Source organism: Phaeoacremonium minimum, assembly GCF_000392275.1.
Source record: "Phaeoacremonium minimum UCRPA7 unplaced genomic scaffold PA7_03_scaffold_129, whole genome shotgun sequence".
Classification (NCBI taxonomy): Eukaryota; Fungi; Ascomycota; class Sordariomycetes; order Togniniales; family Togniniaceae; genus Phaeoacremonium; species Phaeoacremonium minimum.
In genome coordinates this window covers 161446-183170 of record NW_006921036.1, presented here as the reverse complement: position 1 = coordinate 183170, position 21725 = coordinate 161446, and the positions used below count along the sequence as shown (strand labels likewise).

Genomic DNA, 21725 nt, shown 5'->3' with positions numbered 1-21725 from the left:
ACTCATGAACAGGGCCTCATGACCACTCTATCCGTATTAAGTGCAGCACCGTTACTGCCATGTGCGCGCCAAAGGGACGGTGTGGTGCAAGGTACAATACCCTACTGGCATGGCGACAAACGGGTGCATTTGGTGGTCATCGATGGTGCTCTTGCGAAAGAAAAAGCTTTCCTTAGGTCATATCCATTCTCCACGCGCTCACCTCATCGCATCATCCATCGCACCAAGCACGTTGCTGGCTCTGCTGTCCTCTTGGCTAAGGCTCTAAGACCCCAGAGTCACAAGGTTCCGCACCAGCAACAACCCTAGCCAAACGCCGCGTTGAAGCTTAAGACACAGCAGATGAGCACTGCATGACGACCTCTAGGGTCACTTACACGTAATGACCACTTCTTCCTTTTCAGTCTATGTACCAACGAAAGGCACCTCAGGCACGTTTTAGGCCAGGGCCGTGGAACCTCATCTGCCCTGAGAACCCCAACGGCCAACCAGCCTCAAACGTGTCCCGAAATACCGGAGCCTGGAATGAGTCGGGTTGGAGGCGTCATCATCAAGGTTCTTCAGCCTCGTAACCTCGTAAGCCCACCACCGCTGGCGCCCCTCAAGTCACTGCGTTGTAGAGTACCTCTGTGCAGTGGTAGCTCGAGCTTAGGTGGCTCTTCTTTTCCAGAGCTTCCGAGCAAGTTCGGGGAATTTCCCCTCATGACACCTCAACCTTACCCAACCAGTCTAAGGCAAGGTACCGGGGCTCGGGACAGCGAGAGCCATTGAGCAGGTTTCTTTGACTCCCGTGCCTCCCGAAGTCCACGTACGCCGACCATTGCAAGGTTCTTGCTTGTTCCTCCACAGGCACAATAATGGGTGACGAGGGGACAATCTCGACGACCTTCAATATGATGGTTGACCTGCATTCATCCAACTATTAAAGCCTTTGAGAAAGGTCAGGAACACGAACACTCGGCTATGCAGCTCTGTTTCGTCCCGTCTCCAGACTGGCTCCTTGGTCTGTGCCTGCACGGATTCGGAAATCCTCAAAAGCCTGGTTTGAACCTGGGATACAAACCAACAATGTCTGGCTGCTCGGCCTACTTCTTCTCACGCACTTGGGAAAATGTGCCTGCCGGTCATGCATCGATAAATGAAACGTGGGGGTTTCCCACTTTCCCACCGAGATGTTTATAGTCTGGTCCGCAAGTGCGCCAGACGGCAGAGACACTTCAGGTGAGGTGCTGGGGATTTTCTCAGCGTCATGCTCGGGATATGGTGGGGGTTCTGGGTCCCGGGGTTTCCATCCCCTCTCTCACAAGGGTCAACTCTGCCGCGCCTCAGAGTGCCTAAAATATCCCATCTACTCTATCTTATCCTGCAGGTGCGGTCACATCTCTCTGGCTCTGACGAAGGAGCCTGGCGTTGGGTCCCAAATGACCTTGATATTGCACAACCCGCTCGGCTTGCCGTTTTGGCCCCGCCGCCTACGATCCTGCACTTAACATCCCACGCCGACCTCCACATTCACACTGGTAAGGCAGGTATTGGTGAAGCCACCTGCAAAAGCAGCGACTTGCCTCTCAACATGGACAATGGCGCCATGGGTGCTTCGGCGACGCCTTCTGCTACTCCCGCAAGGCTGCTCACTGTTACAAGGGAAGAGGCCTTGCCGAAATGCAAGACATTCGAAAAAGCAAAACCACAGCGAACTGCAATCATTCTGGTGGGTGGTAGGATCTCGCCGTTCGCAGCGATCCCCTGTCTGTACCCCGCTTGTCCTGGGGTAAGACGCGTAGCGTGGTTATTCTTTAGTCTCCCCGAGGTTCCTGTTCTGTCTGTTTGTTTCTTTGATATGTCTTTCGTCACTCCTATTCACTACTCTCCATCATTATGAAGTCGTGAAGAGCAATGACTTCAGAGCGAACACTATTCATCCATCTCGTTTCAACCCCACGCAAAGCTCTGCACCCTGCAGAATCCCAGCTGATGCATAGAAGGCTTTTTCTCGGCCTGTCTCGGTTTGCTATGGCTATGTGTGGGGAATTTGAAGCTGGACCCTGGACAGAACTAAGCTGGTTGTTATGGATATGGATGGGTGGTTTGTGTGCCTGCCCATGCGAGATAAGAGAACGAACCGCCAGGCTCGTCTCAGATCTGACAGGATATAAGCGACCCTCAATCTGGACCACTTACCAGTTATAGTACACTCGAGCGTTATGATATCTGACAGCGGGCGGCCTGTCCACCACAACTATACAGTTCCTCTCCACCCACCTCCCACGTCCCACATGCGGCTTGCGATCCCAGGTCGGAGGAAAATGTCGATTTGCGACACTTTCGCCGAGGATCTCGCCCATGGCGGCGCGGTGTCTGCTCAGCCAAGTTCTCTGCGGGCCAGCCGCTATGCTTTGAAGAACATGCTTCTGCCCTGGGACAAGCTCTAACATTCCCCCATGCTCTTACAACAGGTTAGAACGCCGCTGCAGGTCCGCCAATTCGGAAAATGGGTTTCTTATCAGCGCCCACGACTAAGGTTCGCACTCATGCCAATCAAGGAGCTTTCCCGCCTCTCGTCCTATCGTCAATCCCGAGGCCCGTGGCGGCCTGGATCTGACTTGTCCTTTTCGGATAAGACCCTCCAGCGTCCCAGCGAGATGTGCAGTGTGCGACCCGACATCCGGCGTCACGCTTACCGTGGTTAGCTGAAAGCCCTTACACCCGTCGGCTGGATGATCGGCGTGTGCGTGGTGGTCTGTTGTAGCATATTGTTGATATGCCAAATCAGAGAACAGAGGCACGACGTCGGGGTGCATCCGTCATTTCAGCATTGATGGTTGAAATGGGGGTCAACGGCAGTCGAGCACCATAGACTTACCTCCTACTTTTCCCGACAGGTCTGCCAGGTCATCATCCTGGCTCCGATCTTGGGCCGGTGCAGAAGCCATTGTGAGACCCGAAAGAGATAAGGAAGGCACGTTTGGGAATGAGCAATCTAGTGTAATTGAAGCTGCGTAGTTTGTGTCTCCTCTATATGTTTTACGAGTCTAAACACACGACTTGATCAATGGACGCGACTCTTTTCGCCCTCCTGCAGGGTGAGGTAGGCGGCCGGGCAGGACACCCACACGCTCGGTAAGTATAAGCGGTATGTACATACAACAGTGTGTAGACTAGTTTACTCCTGGGCAAAGCCTGGATCTCACTCATGTGCGGTTCGCATGGACAGGGACGGGAAGGCCACATTAGCAAGAATAAAAGAGAGGGGGCGATCTGAGGTGATCTCGTTCGCAATACAGCCGCAAGTTCACGTCATAACGAAAACGGGTCGCGATAGTCTGTGGTGTGCATCGCCATTAAGGTGTGCGATTACATAGACAGACTCTAGAGGTTACGTGCTTTATCCTGAGCTTGTGAAACCCAAAACTTCGCCTCCTGAATACTGACACATCCACGGCACGTCATTGTGCAATTAGCCTGCGTCTTTTTGGGGTTTCTGGCTGTGCCATGTCGCAATAATATGAGAGGTTGCCAAGGGGGTGCTGGCGCCATCGTGTAAGTGGAAAGAGGTTGTAGGGCCGATCGCGGAGCCTCGTGTAAGTCGCCGCCAGAATTGGCAGCTGTCATTCCATCGCCATCAATGGCAAAGCTGTGACTCCCCACGACGAGAGTACGCGCCGGTACCGCTGTGTCTATGTGAATTTAATTTCTCTCGGCTCGGTGTATCATCGTGGTAGAGACAAAGTATCGTTGTTTATCAAGGGTATATTCGTGTGAGCTCCATCCATCCATCCCAATCCCTCCTCCCGTCTCCGAGGCCGGCCGGCCGTCTCTCATATGAGGATCAACTTTTGAAAGCTGCTGTCATGGAACCCTTTCCCCTTGAACGCCTGGGCATTATAGTATGTGTCACAAGGAGAAAGGGGGGAAAAAAAACAGGGCTGGCCTCGACGAAGAGGCGGTGTAACAAAGAGACATCATTACATTGTATTTTGAAACCTAGACATCATCAGCGATGATAAAACGTCTCATGCCTCCGGCCTAGTGACGCTCCACTGCCGGTGCCAGTACCGGTACCACCATTACTGCCACTGCCCTCCGTAGCCCCACTCGCGCCGCTCCCCCCGCCCGGCCAGCCCGCGTCCAGGCGTGGCTCCGAGCTCAGCTCTTGTGGGGTCTGTGCTCGGCGTATCGGAGGGCTCCCGGGTGCGAGTCCGTACCGGCCGGTTTCCCCACCTCCGCCGCTCGCTGTCCGGGCAAAACCCCGCTGTGGTGGGTAGAGGGGATCTTGTATCGTTGGGGCTTCCATCATGCTGACCTGTGGCATCCACGGTCTTCCTTGGTCGTCGAACTTCGGTTGATCGATATAGTCGTGCGCAATGGCGTGGTGAGATGGCGGAGAGCCTCCACCAGTGCCCATCTCATAAGACCCGGCACCAGTCGGTGTCCAGAGGTTAGTTCCTGTAGCTGGTAGCTCGCTGGGCTGCTGTTGTTGATGGTAGCCAGCAGAGGGCCGCCTTCCATATGGTGAAGTTGGATATGGGCTAGACGGCGTATGTGAGCTATAAGGGCTATACGGACTGCCCCCGGGGTGTGGGCCGCCGAGGAATCCGCCGCTACCTCCGCCGGGACTGGCATGGGGGTTCGATGTCTGATAAGTCCTATGCTTGCGGCGGTGTCGGCGGATGAAGAAACAGCAGAAGCCAAGGACGAGGATAAGAGCCACGCCACCTCCTACCGCAATTCCCACAATCGCGCCTGTACTCAGTGCTGGACCCGAGTCTGACGTTCCTGTTGCGCCGGGTATAGCACGTGTAGGGGTGCGTGCGGCCACCGAGGCCTTCCGTGTCATTAACACATCGAGGTCAACGTTGTCAAAACCGTTTACTGGAGCCGTCTTGGTTGCGCCGCCTGTGGCTTCACCACCAACTACGGATAGAATTGGATCGGGTACAGCGTATGTCGTCAGGTTTGGCACGAAGAGCTGCCACGGAACCTTCTTTGCATTTTGCTCGCCCATATCGAGATTGTGTGTACCCCATTGCGGCGCGGCATCGCAATCATCCGTCAGGGGAAACGTTCCGCCAATGATCAGCATTTGGGCGCCACTAATAACATTGCATGAAAGACTGTGGTGTGGATATTGCCCAGTCACATTGCCATCGGTTGGGTACATTTTTATCCAGGTAAATGTAGGAATACTCACTGTGATAACATGCTTGTTAGCAAGCTAAGCCACGATTCGTGGATGGAGAAGGACTCACGGATATACACATCATCATAGCCAGCCGTTTCAGGAGGCATGCCCGCCCCTCCGTAGAGATAGCTGCAAGTCAAATTAGTCCAAGCAAAGAAAGTATAAAAGGCTCCTTCGTAAGTATAGTCAAACTTACATGTTGTAGCTAGACTGATCCGGGGCCCAAGCTACGCCAGAGCAAAATCGCCGGCGCATCTGTGGAGTCGTTCCAGTCGTATTCTGCGTGTACCATTTATTGCTCAGAATATCGTAAATGAATATTTGATCCATCGGTTGTCCGACAACCGTTCCATTCACATACGGGTCCGTCACGCCCCCGAAATAGATGAGCATTCCACCATCTCCGGCAGGTATATAGTTCATCGATCCCTCGGCTCTCCGTACGGAATCTGGCCCGGTGTTATTCGTCCACGTATTCGAGTCCATATTATAACGGATCAGGCCAGATGTAGCAATAGGATCTCCCGACCAGCCAGGCACGGAATTGTTCGACAACCAACCGCCATAGTAGTAACCCACACCCCTATCTGACACAGCAACGCCAGCGCCATACGAAACGCTGCTGATTGAAGTCTGCTGGGGCGGCCCAAATGAATCCCACCAATTATTGATCGCATCATACGAGTATAGATTGAAGGCAGTCGGCGCAGACTGGTAATACTCTCCCCCGAACAGGTAGAATCTCTTATTCACGTCATCTGCCCATAGAATCCCTCCGCTAACGTCCGGTATTGAAGCATTCTTCGACAGGTTCGCATATAACACTGGCATGCCATCGGCGCTATTGTGATCGAGGTCTTGGTACAGAAGCCAGGTATCTTGATACAGGAACAATTAGAACAATGGAAATCCAACGCTTGGTCCATGATCCGTTAGACTTACTTGAATAGTTTGTCGGGTACTGTGGAATGGGATTCCAGTTGATCAAACCTCCATCAATATACAGTTTGCGGTCAATGACAGCTGTTTGGTGACCGAATCGCCTACAGAAGTTCTGTATTGGATCCTTTTGCTGAGATGATTCCTTTACAAGAAACAGGAGCACGATCAGGGTCGAAAGGCCGGAACACAAGGAGGAGAATTGCGGGAGTCCTCGACCAAACTCGCCTCTTCCGCGCCGTAGCAAGAGCGGCACGGCATGAGAGAACCGCATCATGACTGGTGCCGGTCGGTGCTTGGCATAATTGCACAAGTCTGACAACGTTGCGCCGGACTCACAGATCCAGATGAGAAAGTTCACAGTAGCTGAGGCAACCAAGAATAACAGAATATATGAGACCAACAGGAAAAGAAGACCAGGCAGTATGACTGCAATCTGTCAGTCGATGGAGGCGAAGTCGAGGTGCCTGGAGGACAACTGCTGAGTTGGGTGGCCCAGCTGCGCGTCCTATGGCTTCGGGTCGCCGACCACTGCACTCACCGACGCAGCCATCATTGGGAAATAGGCTGTTTCCTGCCCAAGAGAAAGATGACACTGGGGTTCTGTAGGAGAGTAATCCCTGATTGGAGCACGAGCTGAAAACGCGTGACGAAGCAGGGAAATGCAGGTGGTCCTGTGGCTGGAGCATTGATAGGATTGCGATGAAGGACGGCAGTTAGCCGAACGACGGGCGGTCGCACATATTGCTGCCTCCTCTCAGGGCCAGGACAAATCGTATTGAACCGGGTTCTCTAGTCAGAGGTCTTACAACGAGGTGTGAAGGACAGACCAAGAGGTATGCCGCGGTCTTTGTCCAATCAGACGTCAAAGTCGCCCTCAGCTTCCTGTCGCCAACGCATAGCTACCCCGACAGGTTGCAGATCATAGCCAAACCCCGGTCATCCGTAAGGCTGAGTTACGAATGGGAGAGGAGCCGGCATGTCGGTAAGTGGCAGTAGGACGGGTTTCCCGCTCCTCTTAAATGGATTCTATCCTGTCTCGATATATCATCTGGTTAAGGGAATTACAGATGGTACTAGAAATATGAGAATGCGTCGGCCAAGAACAACGAGGTGATGACTCGTCTAAAATGCAATATTCGTAACCCGGGAGCAGATCCCTCCCATCTGGCAAGGGTGCGGGGTTGTAATACGAAAGCTGACATAGATTTGCCCCTATAAGATACGGGACGACGCTTAAGGGAGGAAGCCTTGATGTGAGATTTGCATGATTGATACCATTCCTGGGTACTTTCGTAAAAAGCCGCTTGTCAAAGCGCGCCGAATGATTTTAATGTCGCGAAGTCTCGGACATTGTTGCATTGCAGACAGGTATGACAAGGAGAAACGGGTGCTGCTATGTCCGCTTCATTGTCCCTATCCAGTCCGAGACGGAGAAATTACCTAAACCGGACAATTTCGAATATCGCAGTCAATCGCGTCTAGATGAGCGCCGACAAGCAACGTGTTGGAGAAACCATGCTATGATATCATCTTTCTAAGAGCCATGCCTGAGCACGCGGGATAAGGATCTTTAAGTCACCACCAAGGTAGGACTTTAATTTTGTATGTACATATATACGACTTCTAAGCATGGCAAGAGAAATGCTTTCAGGGAGTGCTTCACTGCTGTGATATCGTCACTTTCCTGCCACGGTTGTAGACATCAACGCGGTGATGTCACGCATAGCATCTTCTATGTTAGGCACTCGAAACACCTTTCGGATTTGCTCTCGAAGCTGCTCTGCCATGGCGGCAGTGTTTTCGAATGTCGACGGAAGCGGCTCCGCCAATGTGCCTCTTATCATGCGGAGCTTCTGGTTATAGATGGATTGTAGATCAAGAGCCGCATCTTCTGCGTAGTCACCAGTCACGGTGGTATAATCCTCTTGAGCAAATGGTATACGCTGGCTTTGGAGACTTGACGCACAGTGGGCAAGCGCATTAGCGAACAATTGGTGCTTGGGTCCATGTCGAAGTTCAAAGGCCAGTTGTCCTTTCATAGTCTTCAATGTGTGCCATTCATGCCAAAGCATCCGTAAGGCACCTAACTCTCCGAGTAGCACAATATAGGAGTTGTAGGCACGTATGAACTCCATGGTGCTACCAATGCTCGCACGAAAAGACGCTTGTGGCACGTAGCTAGCAACACTTCGGCCCGTCAGCACAGTGAAGAGTTCTGCGCGGTACTCCAGGCGCGACCCTGCACCTTCGAGACCTTCTCGATTTCGAGAGTAAGCATCGCAAAACTTTTCAAGAGATGTTTGGAGATCGGCAACTGAAAACGGGGGGGTGTGATAGCCTAACTCATGTGATAGTCCGATGTAGCGGAGCACAGCAGGTGCATGGGCAGCAATCATTGATGTCCGTAGCCCAGCTGAGCACAGCGCTTCGCCAATGTCGACATTTTTGAACTGTAGGCTTCCAATCAAGTTGTTCAGAAAAACTAAAACTTCATCTTCCATGCCATCTCGCAGAAATTGGTGAGAGAGTTTGGAGATTTTCTCTCCGCATCGCGACAAAAGTTGACATCCAGATTCTGTCTGCGCTATCCGAGAAATGAGATGTTGCATCTGATAGAATCCGCAGCGAGACAGGACAGACTCAAGAAATTGCACATCCTCAGCATTGATTGAGGCAATCTCGGTGTCATTGTTGTCGAAGAATGGATTCACTTTCTGAGCGAGGGACTGACGATGCATCATGAAGCGGATGACTTTCGTGTCGTCCTGTGACATGATGCGATCTGTGATACCATTTTGTCGTAAAAGCTGGTCGAGAAAAGCCTTCTGTTTTTGTTCTTCTTGTGGCGATATCGTATCCGATGCTGGTTGATTGCGAGGCGAGCCCCCGAGAGCTACCGATAAAACATCCATGTCAGAAACCTGCCACATGCTAAAACGCTGATGTGCAGTCGACATCATGAACTTGCGAGCCTCATCGCTCTCTTTTTCGAACTGAAGGACACGTTCAGCTGCAGCCTCCACAGCTGGGTTGACTGCATATTTGTCAATCTCCCGTTGCCAGTCCGCTTCATTCACTGGACGAACGTGCGGACTGTTCTCAGCATCGAGGTCCAAGACCAGTTCGGGGAAATCGAATATAGGATAAGACTCTCGCAAAGGCTGTCCAGGCCTGAGCTGCCTTCTCCTTCGCCATGCTCGAGTCCCAGCAAATCTGATCTGCGCATAAGATGGTTTACGGGAAAGACCTAGTAGTCTCCACGGGCTGCCGAGTCGTTGCATCTTAATAAAGCCTCCTGTCCTCGTGCATGTGTCTCAAGCGGTAAAAAAGACTCAAACTGCCCATGATCGTTTGGCAGAGGTTTCTTTGGGCGTTACATAACAAGGGTGTCTTCTTATAAAGTTGTCTGCCAAAACGTCGAGAGTTGTAAAAAGCTGATGATGTTCTGGGGTTGATTGACCACGTTGAGAGCTGCTAGGGTGTGTCTGGGGAAATTTGGGGAAATTAGCTTGGTCCAGCCACATGTGGCTGTGCAATGACGACCCAGTCCTAACGACCCTCTTTGCAAAGATGTAGATAACATTATTTTGTTAGCTAACAACAACCAAGTCAACGAAGGTCATCCACCACTTGTCTCCCCACATTCAGACTCAAGATGCCACCAGCAAAGAAGAGAAAGACCCGAGCGTCTGCCAAAAAGGAAGAAGAAGCCGAGAAAGCCGAAGCTGCAACAGTAGATCAACCTGCACCAACAGAACCCGAACCAGAAAAAACAATCAACCCCGAGCCGGAAGCCGATGCAACAGTGACTGCCTCCGAGCCTGCGGACACAACCACCGCAGCATCATCATCTACGGAGAATGACGCGGCAGCCAGAGCCCAAGAGCGTATGGCCCGCTTCAAAGCCCTACAAGCCCGCGCGAAAACATCGGCAGAGAAGAACCACAAAGAAGTCACGCATGAGGCGCAACGTCTAGCCACCGACCCCAACCAGCTCACTGCGATCCGCCGTAAGCACGCGATCGCGTCGCACAAGCTGCTCAAAGCGGATGTTGAGGATGCCGGTGGCGACTTTGAGCGCAAGCGGGCGTGGGACTGGACCGTTGACGAGAGCGAGAAGTGGGACAAGCGGATGAAGAAGAAGGACGCGCACCGCGACGACAACGCCTTCCAGGACTACCGCCGCGAGTCGCAGAAGGTGTACAAGCGACAGCTCAAGAATATGGCGCCGGACTTGGAGCGATACACGAAAGACAAGCTGGCTGCGATCGAAAAGGCGGCCGCGCAAGGAAGCCTAGAGATTGTCGAAACCGAGGACGGAGAAATGATCGCTGTTGACAAGGATGGCACATTTTACTCAACGGCGGATAGCACATCTTTTGCGGAGAACAAACCCGACAAGGAGGCCATCGATCGCTTGGTCAACGATATGAAGAAGGCAGACGCGGTGGCAGCGAAGAAGAGGCGGGAGCGGATGGCAAAGAATGGAGATGATGCCGACGTCACATACATCAACGAGAAGAACAAGCAGTTCAACCAGAAGCTTGACAGGTTCTACAACAAATACACGGCGGAGATAAGAGACAGTTTCGAGAGAGGCACGATGATATGATAGGTGTTATTACAGGCGCACTTCTGAGAGTGCAGCTCTATCATGATAGAAGAGCTGAGGGTTTTGCTATGATACAGTCTATAGCTCAGTGTAAAATACAATACGCATGATACCATTTTAGAGCATGGTCTTCCGCCACGCTTTGCTCGCCAGTTCCTCGAGTTCCGCAACCTCCACTGGACCCCTGACAGATTCATCGCCTAGAGCTTCTACCGCAGCCTCAGCGACGAGATCAGCTTTCAGGGGCTTCACTCCCGCTGTGCCCATGAAACCGCCGAGTACGCCTCTTGTCAGTCCGTTGAACAAGGACCCCATAGCAGTGCCGGCGGCCAATGGTAGCGTCAATGGCCGCGAGCTATCGTACATGAATGGCGGTCGAATGAAGACACCTCTGATCTTGGGGAACTCTGAAGCGATGATGCTCTCTGCCTCCCTTTTTGTCGTGATATACCTCGCGGGAAGAACGGGGGCGCCTCCATGTGCCGACACATACAGGTATGCGCTGACATTCTCCTTTGCCGCTTCCTTTGCGAGAAGAATGGCGCTATCGCGGTTCATCAACTCATATGTGAGCTGATTTGCAGACTCAGGCTGGGGAACCTCTTCGCCTTCCTTGCGCTCCAGCGGATTCGGCGTGCGGCCTTTTGCTGGAGAGAAGGCCTTTTGAAGACCCGAGATGGGTGACTCGCGGCCCTGCAGAACACCCTTGTAGTCTGCTTCGAGCAGGATGCCCATGCTGTGAACGACAAAGTCCGCGCCCTTGATAAGGGGAGCCCAGGCGGCAGGCTGGAAGATATCGGCGCGCTCCCAGGTCACTTTGTGAGCCCATGGCGGAGGTGTCGAGGAAGACGTGACCGTGTTCCACTTTGGCTCGCCTGATCGGCTGCGATGAAGGTCAGATGGCAGCAGGACAAGAGGAGCTCGGGATATAATTACCTTATTGATGTGACATCCCAGCCTCGGGCAACGGCTTGTCTACAGATTCGCGACCCCAAAAATCCATTCCCTCCACAAACAACTAGCTTCTTTGCTGCAGACATCTTATTTTGGACCGTCACGGCTTATAAGCTTGAGCTATGTCCGGCAAAAGCTGCTTGAACTCGCTTATAGCTTGGAAATGGATCCAAAAGAGCGTTTACAGTCTCAATGTCAAATCAACTCATAGGAATTCGAGAGAGCTTGGCCGGAGGGGTCGCTGATTTCGTGTCGACGTAGCATAGCTCAAGCTTGCTGCTCAAGCTCCCCTTACAAAAGTGATGAAATCATCAGTTCATCGGCAAGGCTGAAGCCACTAAAATCAATTGCCAGCCCACCTGTGGATGCGTGTCAGTTAGCAGGGTATAGCGTCTTGCAGCGCGATAGCAGTGGCGATCCAGTGTCGAACCTTAACAGCCCCGCCCACCTACAAATTTCCCACCTCCTGCAAGGCTGACAACCTAGAAGTCGAAACTTTGCGCCTGGCGCGAAACTTTCCACTCTACACACGTCCACCTACCACGCGCATCGTGGAAGCGACCCGACCCGACCGACCAGCATGGCTCCCCCCAGCGGCGCAGGCAAGCGCGTCAAGGGCCTGCAGATCTTCCGGCCGTTCATCTACGGCACGACGGCGCGGCCCTTCGATGATAAGCTCAACCCGAAGCCCGCAGGCGTGCCGGACGACCACACGCACAGCTGGACGGTCTTTGTCAAGGGTGTCGACGACACCGACATCACGTACTGGCTGAAGCGCGTGCAGTTCAAGCTGCACGAGTCGATTCCCAACCATGTCCGCAGTACGTACACGCAACGCCGTCCCTCTCGCGCATCAAATTTCCTTCTTCTAGAAGGCGCACGGCCGTTTCTGCTAAACTAACGGGTTTTCCAGTGATCGACGCCGAGGCAGGCAAGCCCTTCGCGGTCAACGAGACGGGCTGGGGCGAGTTCGAGATCACGCTCAAGCTCTACTACGTGTCCGAGTCGGGTGAGAAGCCGCAGACGTTGTATCACCACCTCAGGCTCCACCCGTACGGTAAGGACGACGCCGAGAAGGAGGCTATGAGGCTCAACAACGAGGTCGTCGCGTGGACGTACGAGGAGCAGCTGTTCAACGAGCCCTACGACTCCTTCTACGAGATCCTGACCTCCGGCGCCACGCCCGGCACGATGGGCGCCGCGGCGAACCAGAAGGCCGGCGGCAAGGCGGGCGGAAAGGGGGCCAAGGGAGCGAAGCAGCCTCCGCCACAGCCGAAACGCAGCGAGGGCGGCGTGCTGGAGCGCAGCGCGATGATCCCCCTGACGACGCGCCCCGGCCAGCCGTTCAGTCGCGAGACGGAAGAGCTGGAGATCAAGAAGCTCAAGGAGGCGCAGGTCAAGGTGGAGGAGATGTCGAAGAAGATGACCGAGGAGCTCAAGAGCAAGGAGGAGAGACTCGCGAGTCTAAAGAAGGAAGCCGAGACGGCTGCCTGAAAGTAGTCGAGGGGGCATGTCCCCTTCACTCGTACATATTTTTGTACCCTTGTAGCATGATCTTTTCAGAGGCTTGGAGTTTGGAGTCAAGGGCAGACAGGTACGATATCAGGGAAAGGAACCGGCTACAGGATGACCAAAACCGCTAGTGACATAGCAATGACAAACTTCGTACAATCAATCTTCAAGAGCAGCAAGAGTCAACAACGGTTTTCGAGTAGAGATGGGAGTTGATTCTCTAAAGAGCTTCCCTAGTTTGGCCAGCAATGCCAGCAGGACTTTACATATACCTTCTCATATATAGACCGACAGCCTCGGTCTCGCGCACTCCTTTCTTCCTCTTTCAACTCCCATCGAGGGATGTCTGAGAACAAAGGAAATGTCTGTGCTGTACAAGAAGCGATAGTATGTATGTGCGGCGCTCACGAGAAATGCTTCGCTTCTCGCGTCTCCGCAGCCGCCATGTGTGAATGACCCAAAGTGGAAAGCAGACCCTTTTCTACCACGATGGGATTCCCAAACGCCATGCAAAATCAAAAGGCCATGAGACATTACTGATTATGTGTAATGTCAACGTAATTGCCCGTCCAACGCCAGAAATGATGCCACGCTCCGTATGGACATAGGAGAGTTTGTGGTGGTTAGTATGTACAAGTCTATCGTGCCTCATATGCTGGAGGAGGGCTGTCCTCCCGCTCATCCCAGAGGCCTGGGTTTCTCCTCTTCTCATCATACACACGTCGAGCAATCTCGCCAGCCATCTTCATGATCCAGGCTTGCTCGAGAATAACGGAGGATGTCTCCGAAGAAGGACCTCGTCGCGATTCGAAGTGCATCGGCATTTTCTCGGATGCTTTCTCTGACTTCTCTTGAGGGCGGCTTGCGACAACTGGAGCCTCAGCCGGAGTCTCGGATTTCGCAGAGGTGAAGAGAGCCGAAGGAGCGTTGTAAACTTCGGAAGTCAATGGAGATCGAGGCGGCATGCTGGGCCGCTCGCCTGCTGCCTTAAACCGAACCTTGCTAGGTGTGGGAGGCACAGGCACTTCCTCTTCCGGTTCCTCAGGGATGGAGGCTGGCATGATCGGCTCTGACATCGGTCCTCGTATTGAAGTAGAGTCAGAGACCGTCTCCGTCTCATCTACATCGCTAACCGGAGCGCTTTCTGTCTTATTCTTCCTCAAATTCACGACTCTGGTCTTCTTCTTGCGACTTGAGTGCGATCGGGAATGTCTGCCTGCACCAAGTGAAAGGCCGGTTGTGGCAGAGTTCAAACTAACCAGCGATGGTCTTGATGGTAGATGGCCATGGTCCATGCTGCCAGTGTCCGAGAAAGAATACGTGGTGGATCCCTGGAAGGATTGCGATCTCGCCAAGCTCGGAGTAGCTAATGGAGAAGTGCTACCCGTCTCGTGTCTCTCCGTTGAGCCGGCCCATGCTCGGAAGACGACATCGCGAATACCAGGAGTGAAGAGAGACAGGGTGCGGTGAGAGTTGTTCAAGCTCGCTAGACGGATCAGGTTCTTCTGAGAGAACAGGTGCTTGACTTCGGCGCTTCCGTCCAAAGACAAATTCGAGATCTCGCTGGAATCAAGCAGGTTGCCCTGAGCATCGACTGCGTCCTGTGGCGGGCTGGCAAGGGGATCTACAGCAGGTTCGTCGGTCTCCTTCTGGGCCTCATCTTCTTGCTTTGGTAGCTGATCAGGGCACCATAGCTGCAAAGACAGACGATGGATGATTGCAGGAAGCTCATCCATCATTAGATCCCGCAATTTCCCTTCGATCGTTCTCTGCAGGTAATCCCGGACGAAAGGGATCGAGTCAAAGGTCGACGAGACCTTGAGCGATTCGAGCGGGTCATTTCGAAATACGATAGTCAGACCCTTTTGCTTAGAGAATACCAGTATGATAAATGCTGATAATTTTATCTCGGACAACGTAAGCGAAAGCGGAATAGTTAGTCCTGACGCTGCTGCTAGCGGTTGTGGAGATGTGAAGCTCGGCTTGGAGTCGAGGTATGTGTTCAAGGGGTTTGCCTATAATTGTTGATATATTAGCATTGTTATGACGCACGTACATTGTTTGCCAAACAGAACGCGCCACCCTGGTAAGGCAATCTCGAAATCAATGCAAGATGTGGGGAAATTATGGAATCCCCTGAATCTGCCAAACAAAGTTGAAAGAATACAGCAGGATGTCTGGAGTGACGGGAAGAAGGGGTGGGAGAAGCTGGCTGTCTAGACGGTCATGCCGCGATGAGATTGGTACTTGTGTGATGGATGGAAAGAGCTTGCAGAACAAGATCTCTCTCGACCCCAGCGCAATAAAAAGGAGCTATACACTGGTATCGCCCTCCCAGGTCATAGGCTGCGATCTTTGTGAAATATTGTCTCAAGTTCCATGTTCGATGGTGTTGCAGTTTCTTTCGGACTTCGGAAGCCATAGGCGCAAATGGAGCCAACGGGGCGAACACCCAATATCGAAAGCATGAACATGCAAGGAAATCGTCACCTACTTGAACTCTTGTCCGTAGCGTGAGGAACGCATCACCGCTGTAGCACATTTTGAAAATGCCTCGGAACCGATCCTCTGCGAGGTCTCCTATCTCAAGGATCTCGAGGTCCGGGGGCACGGAGCCCAGGTTGAACTCGGTGACGAGGATGTCATCGACGATGATGGGCGGCTTGGGTGACTTGTTGAGGGCCGCCGTCAGCAGGTCTCTTGCGCGCTTGTAAAAGTCCGCGTCGGCCGTGAGCGGCGACCAGTTGAAGTTGAAGGCCATGTTGAGATGGCGTTATATCCGCATCGCAAAGGGAGGTGCTTCTTGATAAGGCCGCCGTCGCGGGATAGAGAGCGAGGATGATCGGAAACCGGGTTATGAGCTATCTGCCGTGTGTATACTGATAGCAGCGACGCTCGATAATGATCGGGTTGACTCGACTGGGCGATGGTCGTGGTCGTGAGGTGGGTGAGGAAGAGTCGGCTAAGAGAGCTCTTTGGAAAGGGATGACGCTATATTTGCAGGTGGTGTTTCCGGCTTTTTTTTGTTATGGTGCAGCACTGAGTGGATAAAGGACTCCTCAGTGCAGTGAGCCTGGTCAGTGCGAGTTTTTCTCAGAATTTTCCTACTGCGCGTTTTGGCTGCAGCACCCGTACCCCAGTGGCCCGTGTGTGCCTCGCTATCAATTTAGCTGCCTCGCCGTGCTGTTAATCCCACGCCCCACACAAGCACACACACGCGCACGCACACACACACAAGGCCTTAGGAATGGATGAGACAGAAGTCAAGTGACAATGTTCTCGTGGGTTGGTTGCTATGAGGCGAATAATTGTTTTCGTAGCCGTATGAAATTGGGGCAGTATTTCAGAGATAATAGACTGCAGAGACACATGGACAGACCCCAGATGTATATCGATTTTTCTTATACCTGATGTCGCGTGAGATTGAGATGCACCAGCCGGGCAAATACCAGTACTGCGTAGGGAGTGTCCGGGCATGGGGCAATGGCAGTGCGGGGAAAGGATCCAGACATGATTCTAAGTCGGCGGAGTCTTCGCCTGTGGTTCGATGGCCCTCGGAAGATGGGGCCACCCGGCGCAGGAACCATTCGCAGTCGAGATAATTTCTAGGGACCGTCAGCGTCCCGGTCGGGCTGGTCGCTGTGGTCGGGGACAAGGACAATCCCGCCAGCCTGTGGAAAAGGCACCTCTCTGTTTCTAGCTGATCCGGATCATCCATCAATGAGGCAATCCTCGATGCACAGGTGGTCTGCTTCTTCTCCTTTGGGAAACTATCGCTCCAAAATCCAATCACAGTCTTTGAGATGACAGAGGCCGAGGTGCTGCGGGCTGCCTATACCCAGTTAGCACTAACGTTACCTAGCAAGCTGACTTAATCATTCATCCATCGCAAGTCTGCCTTTCATGAGAAGTTTAGCCAAGGGTACAAGGCTCCCTCCATGATTGTCCACGGAAGAAACTCCTTGCTTGGAGCACAAAGAAACGGCTATCACGAGCCGATACCTACTAGTGGACACAGTCAGGCGCAGTAACAAGATTTTGCTGCAATTAACTACCTAACTGTAGCCGGTTTGAAGGCTCCTTAGCTCGGTGAGATAGCACCAGCAAATGAATGACTGACTGGTCCTAATTGTAGGTGGGCTTACCTCTTATGCAGTAGGCCCAGCCCGGTTGTCGTTGGCAGTTGGTAGATGCCAATGTCAATTTTCGTCCGTCTCATGCAAGTTACCACCACTGGCGCCTTCCCTGGAAACCCTGTGTTACCTTTGAGCGCCTCAAGTGAGGAGCGCCTTCCTCTTATTGTTTCAATATCCAGGCATACCTAGGTACTGGATCGGTCGCGGTTGCCTTCAGTTGCCTAGATGAGAGATTGAATCTCCAACAAGAGAACATCGAGGTGTCATCGAGTTTCGCTTCAAACCTCACGGCCGTCTCACCGAAATGGCAATTAAATACAAAGGACAATTAACAGTCGCCGCCACAGCCATCTTCACTACGCAACGCACTCTCTATCGCGTGCTCTTTCTTCCTTGAATCATCTGTGGTGTACTGTTGGAGGAACTAATTCGCCTGTCCCCTTTTCTCCACATCTTCGCATTGGCCAGCAGGTCCAACCCGCACCACCTGCAGCTAGCGTCTCCAAAAGCACAGTCTCCCCGATCTGCTCCGGGCGACATACTCTCTCAATACCTGATTAGGTATGAGTACGATGGGTATTGCCTCAGGGGTGGCAGAGCACGTGCAGCCTCGTCCACCCCAGCTACCGCAAGATGCGGAGGCCGTATATGTTGGGGAAGGCGCCGCGAATGTCGTCTTTGCTATCAAGCTACCGCCTACCACTGACACGAGCCTCGCCAATGCCTTTCAGGACAAGCTCCTGCGAGTCCCCAAGGCTGGCAAGGGCACCTTCCCGTATGCTGAACAGCAGGCTTTCTGGGAATCGCAAATCAAGCCCCTTTTCCGGCCAGGAGATTTGGTACATCAGTCTCTCGTGCGGATGCCCGAGGATAATGGGTTCTTTGTTGCACGGCTGAATGAAATTCTGCATGAGCGAGAGTCGCAGCGTAGAGACGACTTTGTTGGCTCGCAGGTTGAAGATGTCACTTATGGCATGCTTGTGGACGACATGAGGTCGAGTATGTGTTGGCCTGGTCCATTAAATCCGTTCGTCAACCTAACTAACGTGGCGCAATAGCGGGAGATGGAGATATAATACGGGAGTTCAAACCGAAATGGTTGGCACAATCCCCAAATGCCCCCGAGACAGCAATACGGTGTCGAAACTGCGCCAGAGAAGCGTTGCGGAATGTCGAGAAAGGCAAAAGAAAACCTATCTTCTGCCCACTCAACTTCCTCGCATCGACCACGGAGCAGTCAGTCAGAGTGTTACGATATTTTGACTTGCCAACCTCCTTTGCACCAGGACTGTCGCAGACTAAGGATTGCTACCAGTGGCTCGGTGCAGAGAATGTCTTGCAAATCCTTCGGGCCAACCAGGTGCGGCTCGATCCAGGCGGCCCGTTAAACGTCTCGGCCCACGATGCCGCTTTCCAAGTGGCAATGACCTTGCGAGACTGCACGGTGTATCTCAAGATACCCAAAGAGCCAGGTCGGGGAGTCACTGCGAAGCTCGGTGATCTTGACAAGAAGAACTGGGATATCAAACTAGACTACTGGCGCGCCATGGAGCAGAACCTGATCGATGGCGGCTTCTACGAAGCCAAGGAAACGCCACTTCAGGAGACTGATTGCATGCTTATACCACCGAGGATTGGAGGCATCTATGGCACGAATTGACATGGTTATTAAAATGGAGGTAGACATGCTTGGCGTTGGGTTGTATGACTATGGAGATTACTGTATGATACGAGGATAGCTGTCATGAGATATTCGCAACACAAAGAAAATTATGGACATGCCACCCTGTGGTTCCTTTCAGGAAGACTATTGTTACAGTTACAACAGGGAGACGTCTAAAGCAAGCTCAACCAAAAATGTATACATTTGTGTAACGCCTATTGTGAATGCTGTCCTTACTGGGAAGGCCCGGATCCCAGTTGCCCTTTTAGTATAATATGCTATATGAAACCTGAGTCTCCAAACGCCAACAGTCGTTTGTCTATCCAAAACCGTGTGCTTAGATACCAGCAGCCGAGAAGCTGAGCAAACTGCCTACAGTGAGGCCTGACACGAGGCAAAGCCCCATAAAACCGCCAGTCACCTCCCGCTCCCCTTCGTCGACCCACTCGCCGGCTGCCATCATCGTGCTCGTGCCCAGCCAGCCGTTGGTCAGTCCGTAGGGGAACTGCACCAGAAGCAGGTAGAACAGATCACTGTTGACGACCGCCCCCTGGCCGCGGATGTTGCACAGCAGGTACAGCGGCAGGAACATCAGCCGGGCGATGCTGAAGGCGAAGAGCAGCACGGGGCGGTGCGTGGTGCCGAACGGCAGCATGGTGGACATGCGGCCGGCCAGGTCGCCCAGGTTCCAGAAGAAGAAGCCGAGCGGGATGAACGCGGGCGGCTGGAAGAGGCGGCCGGCGCCGGGCCCGCGGACGCTGAAGATCTTGCCCGTGAAGACGGGGAAGAACATGGCCACCACGAAGCACATGAACACGGCCGCCGCCAGCCAGTGCAGCTTGCGGAACAGCGCCCACAGGCTGACCTGCCGCCGGTGCAGCTGCTCGGCCTCGTGGATGCTGTGCACGCTGCTCTCCATGTGCTCGTACACCATGCGGTTCTCGATGATGTGGTTGTGCCGCCGGACTAGCGGGACGAAGAAGACCAGGGCGGTGGCGGAGACGGCTACCGCCGTGAGGAAGTAGATGAAGGCCGAGGTGCCTACCGGGATATCCTGCTTCTCGGGTCCTTGGCCAGGCGGCGGCGGCGGCGGTGGTGGTCCGTCCGGGACGATGAGCACCGATATCATTTGTGCAAGCGGCGGCAGAATACCGGCGACACCCTGGCCGGCCATAATGGCTTGTGTGTACTCCGGTCGTCCGAAGCTAGCAGCGAAAGCGAAGGCTCCGTTCTGAAAGAGCCCAGTTGCACAAGCGGAGCACCCGACCATAAGCAGGAGGAAAGCAAGGTACAACCCTGGAGACACATCCAAGAACCAACTTGTCGAGATGGTCAAGAGGGTGAAGACTGTTGTGTTCAGAACGAGCGCAGTATTTATCCGCCAAGGGTAGTTGGCAGATCGTTGTATGTTTGTGACAATGAGCATTGCAGCGAGATTGGAAAAGGTCGAGACGGATAAGATCGCGGACTGGAAGTTCTCGCGTATCCAGTCATCCGCAATAAATCGACTGTGGAAATAAGGAGCGGCTGCAAGGAACATGTTCCTGGAAAAGTCATCAGCAAATGGTTACTTTGTCTCGTTAAGAGGATGAATGGCATACCAAGCCCAAAGCATAGCAACACCTATTATGGCGAATACAGAGTACTCAAACCATGAGAAAGGAACATCACTCTCGAATGTCTCGCCCTCCTGGTCCGTCGAACCCTCGAGCTCCCGCGGCTCCTCCGTAAGAGGAGCATATTCGAGCGGATCGTGGTGCTCTGGCTTAGCCGGCCTGAATAGTCCTTTGATGGAGTCCATTGTCGGCGGAGTTTCAGAGGCAGCTCTTTGGGGCTCGGGTGGTTATCTCGGGCGCATCAACGTGTCTCTCGGTAGCAAGCAGCGAACGTGAGCTTGATATAGGCCCCTCTCCTTGGGGCAAAGACGAGCGCCAGCGTATGCCTCTATGTTGTCGTGGGTTTCGAATCGAGATCCTCTGACGTCCACCGCCACCACCAAGCCTGAACGTGCGGCAGTTTACAAGGCGTCGCAAGCCCCAAGCACGCTAAATATGGCCTCTAATGTGCTGTGAAGTCATAAACGCCGTGTCAGGCGTAGCGGACGCGTGCTGTGAGTACTGTCGCGAGCTTTTTGGCGGGTCACAAGGTGATGGTGCGTCACGGTGCGATGTTCCGAAACGGTGGTAAGTCAGCGGAACCCGGAGGACTCCGGTCGTCCAGTTGCGGCGACGCTAATTCACTCAGCAGCGGGACTGGGCGCCTAGCCAGCGCTTTTAAGCCTAAAATCGCCCTATACGTCAGGCATACCCGCCCCCACACTTAGCGGGAAGATTGGGTTAGGTGGGGTGCGTGGCCCCGGCCCCGGCCCTTTGCAGCTGTCGTCGATCCAATGCCAGCGAGGCTCAACGTGGGACAGCATCCGATAGCCCATCGTCTGTTACTCGATGCGCTCTTGTCATGTTGTACAGCTGGCCAGGACAAAGGGACACCTCCGGACGAGGCGTCTTCAGCCTTGCAATCAAGGCTGAGTTATTACTGTAGATTCACCTTGGAGAAACAACACACCTGCTCATATCTGGAGACACGTACGACTTCCAATTATAAACAGAATAGGGAATAGACCGGCCCATTATGCGACCGTTTACACGTGACAAAGTCTTGATGCGATGCAAGTATGTTTTGCATGCTTCATATTCGTTGTGATCTGAGCATACAAGAGATAGC

The 21725-nt window shown here is 53.2% G+C and overlaps 6 protein-coding genes across 6 annotated transcripts; 3 read left to right on the top strand and 3 right to left on the bottom strand.

The window, feature by feature from the left end:
- Positions 1-9779: 9779 nt before the first annotated feature.
- On the top strand, positions 9780-10736 carry UCRPA7_1746 (putative syf2 splicing factor protein; the record flags this gene model as incomplete). The annotated part of the gene is made up of 1 exon (XM_007914325.1): positions 9780-10736. The coding sequence occupies one exon, from the start codon at positions 9780-9782 to the stop codon at positions 10734-10736; it is 957 nt and encodes a 318-aa protein (XP_007912516.1).
- Positions 10737-10853: 117 nt separating this feature from the next.
- Positions 10854-11471, bottom strand: UCRPA7_1745 (putative nad dependent epimerase dehydratase family protein; the record flags this gene model as incomplete). Its single annotated transcript, XM_007914324.1, has 1 exon — positions 10854-11471. The coding sequence occupies one exon, from the start codon at positions 11469-11471 to the stop codon at positions 10854-10856; it is 618 nt and encodes a 205-aa protein (XP_007912515.1).
- A 799-nt stretch (positions 11472-12270) lies between these two features.
- UCRPA7_1744 (putative yeats family protein) lies at positions 12271-13184 on the top strand (the record flags this gene model as incomplete). Its single annotated transcript, XM_007914323.1, has 2 exons — positions 12271-12511; positions 12604-13184. The coding sequence occupies 2 exons, from the start codon at positions 12271-12273 to the stop codon at positions 13182-13184; spliced, it is 822 nt and encodes a 273-aa protein (XP_007912514.1).
- A 656-nt stretch (positions 13185-13840) lies between these two features.
- UCRPA7_1743 (putative mitochondrial distribution and morphology protein 34 protein) lies at positions 13841-15963 on the bottom strand (the record flags this gene model as incomplete). Its single annotated transcript, XM_007914322.1, has 2 exons — positions 13841-15070; positions 15697-15963. 2 exons carry the CDS (start codon positions 15961-15963, stop codon positions 13841-13843), a joined length of 1497 nt encoding a protein of 498 aa, XP_007912513.1.
- Positions 15964-17901: 1938 nt separating this feature from the next.
- UCRPA7_1742 (putative inositol-pentakisphosphate 2-kinase protein) lies at positions 17902-18998 on the top strand (the record flags this gene model as incomplete). The annotated part of the gene is made up of 3 exons (XM_007914321.1): positions 17902-18337; positions 18397-18578; positions 18654-18998. The coding sequence occupies 3 exons, from the start codon at positions 17902-17904 to the stop codon at positions 18996-18998; spliced, it is 963 nt and encodes a 320-aa protein (XP_007912512.1).
- Positions 18999-19338: 340 nt separating this feature from the next.
- Positions 19339-20802, bottom strand: UCRPA7_1741 (putative nucleoside transporter family protein; the record flags this gene model as incomplete). The annotated part of the gene is made up of 2 exons (XM_007914320.1): positions 19339-20545; positions 20603-20802. The coding sequence occupies 2 exons, from the start codon at positions 20800-20802 to the stop codon at positions 19339-19341; spliced, it is 1407 nt and encodes a 468-aa protein (XP_007912511.1).
- Positions 20803-21725: the final 923 nt, after the last annotated feature.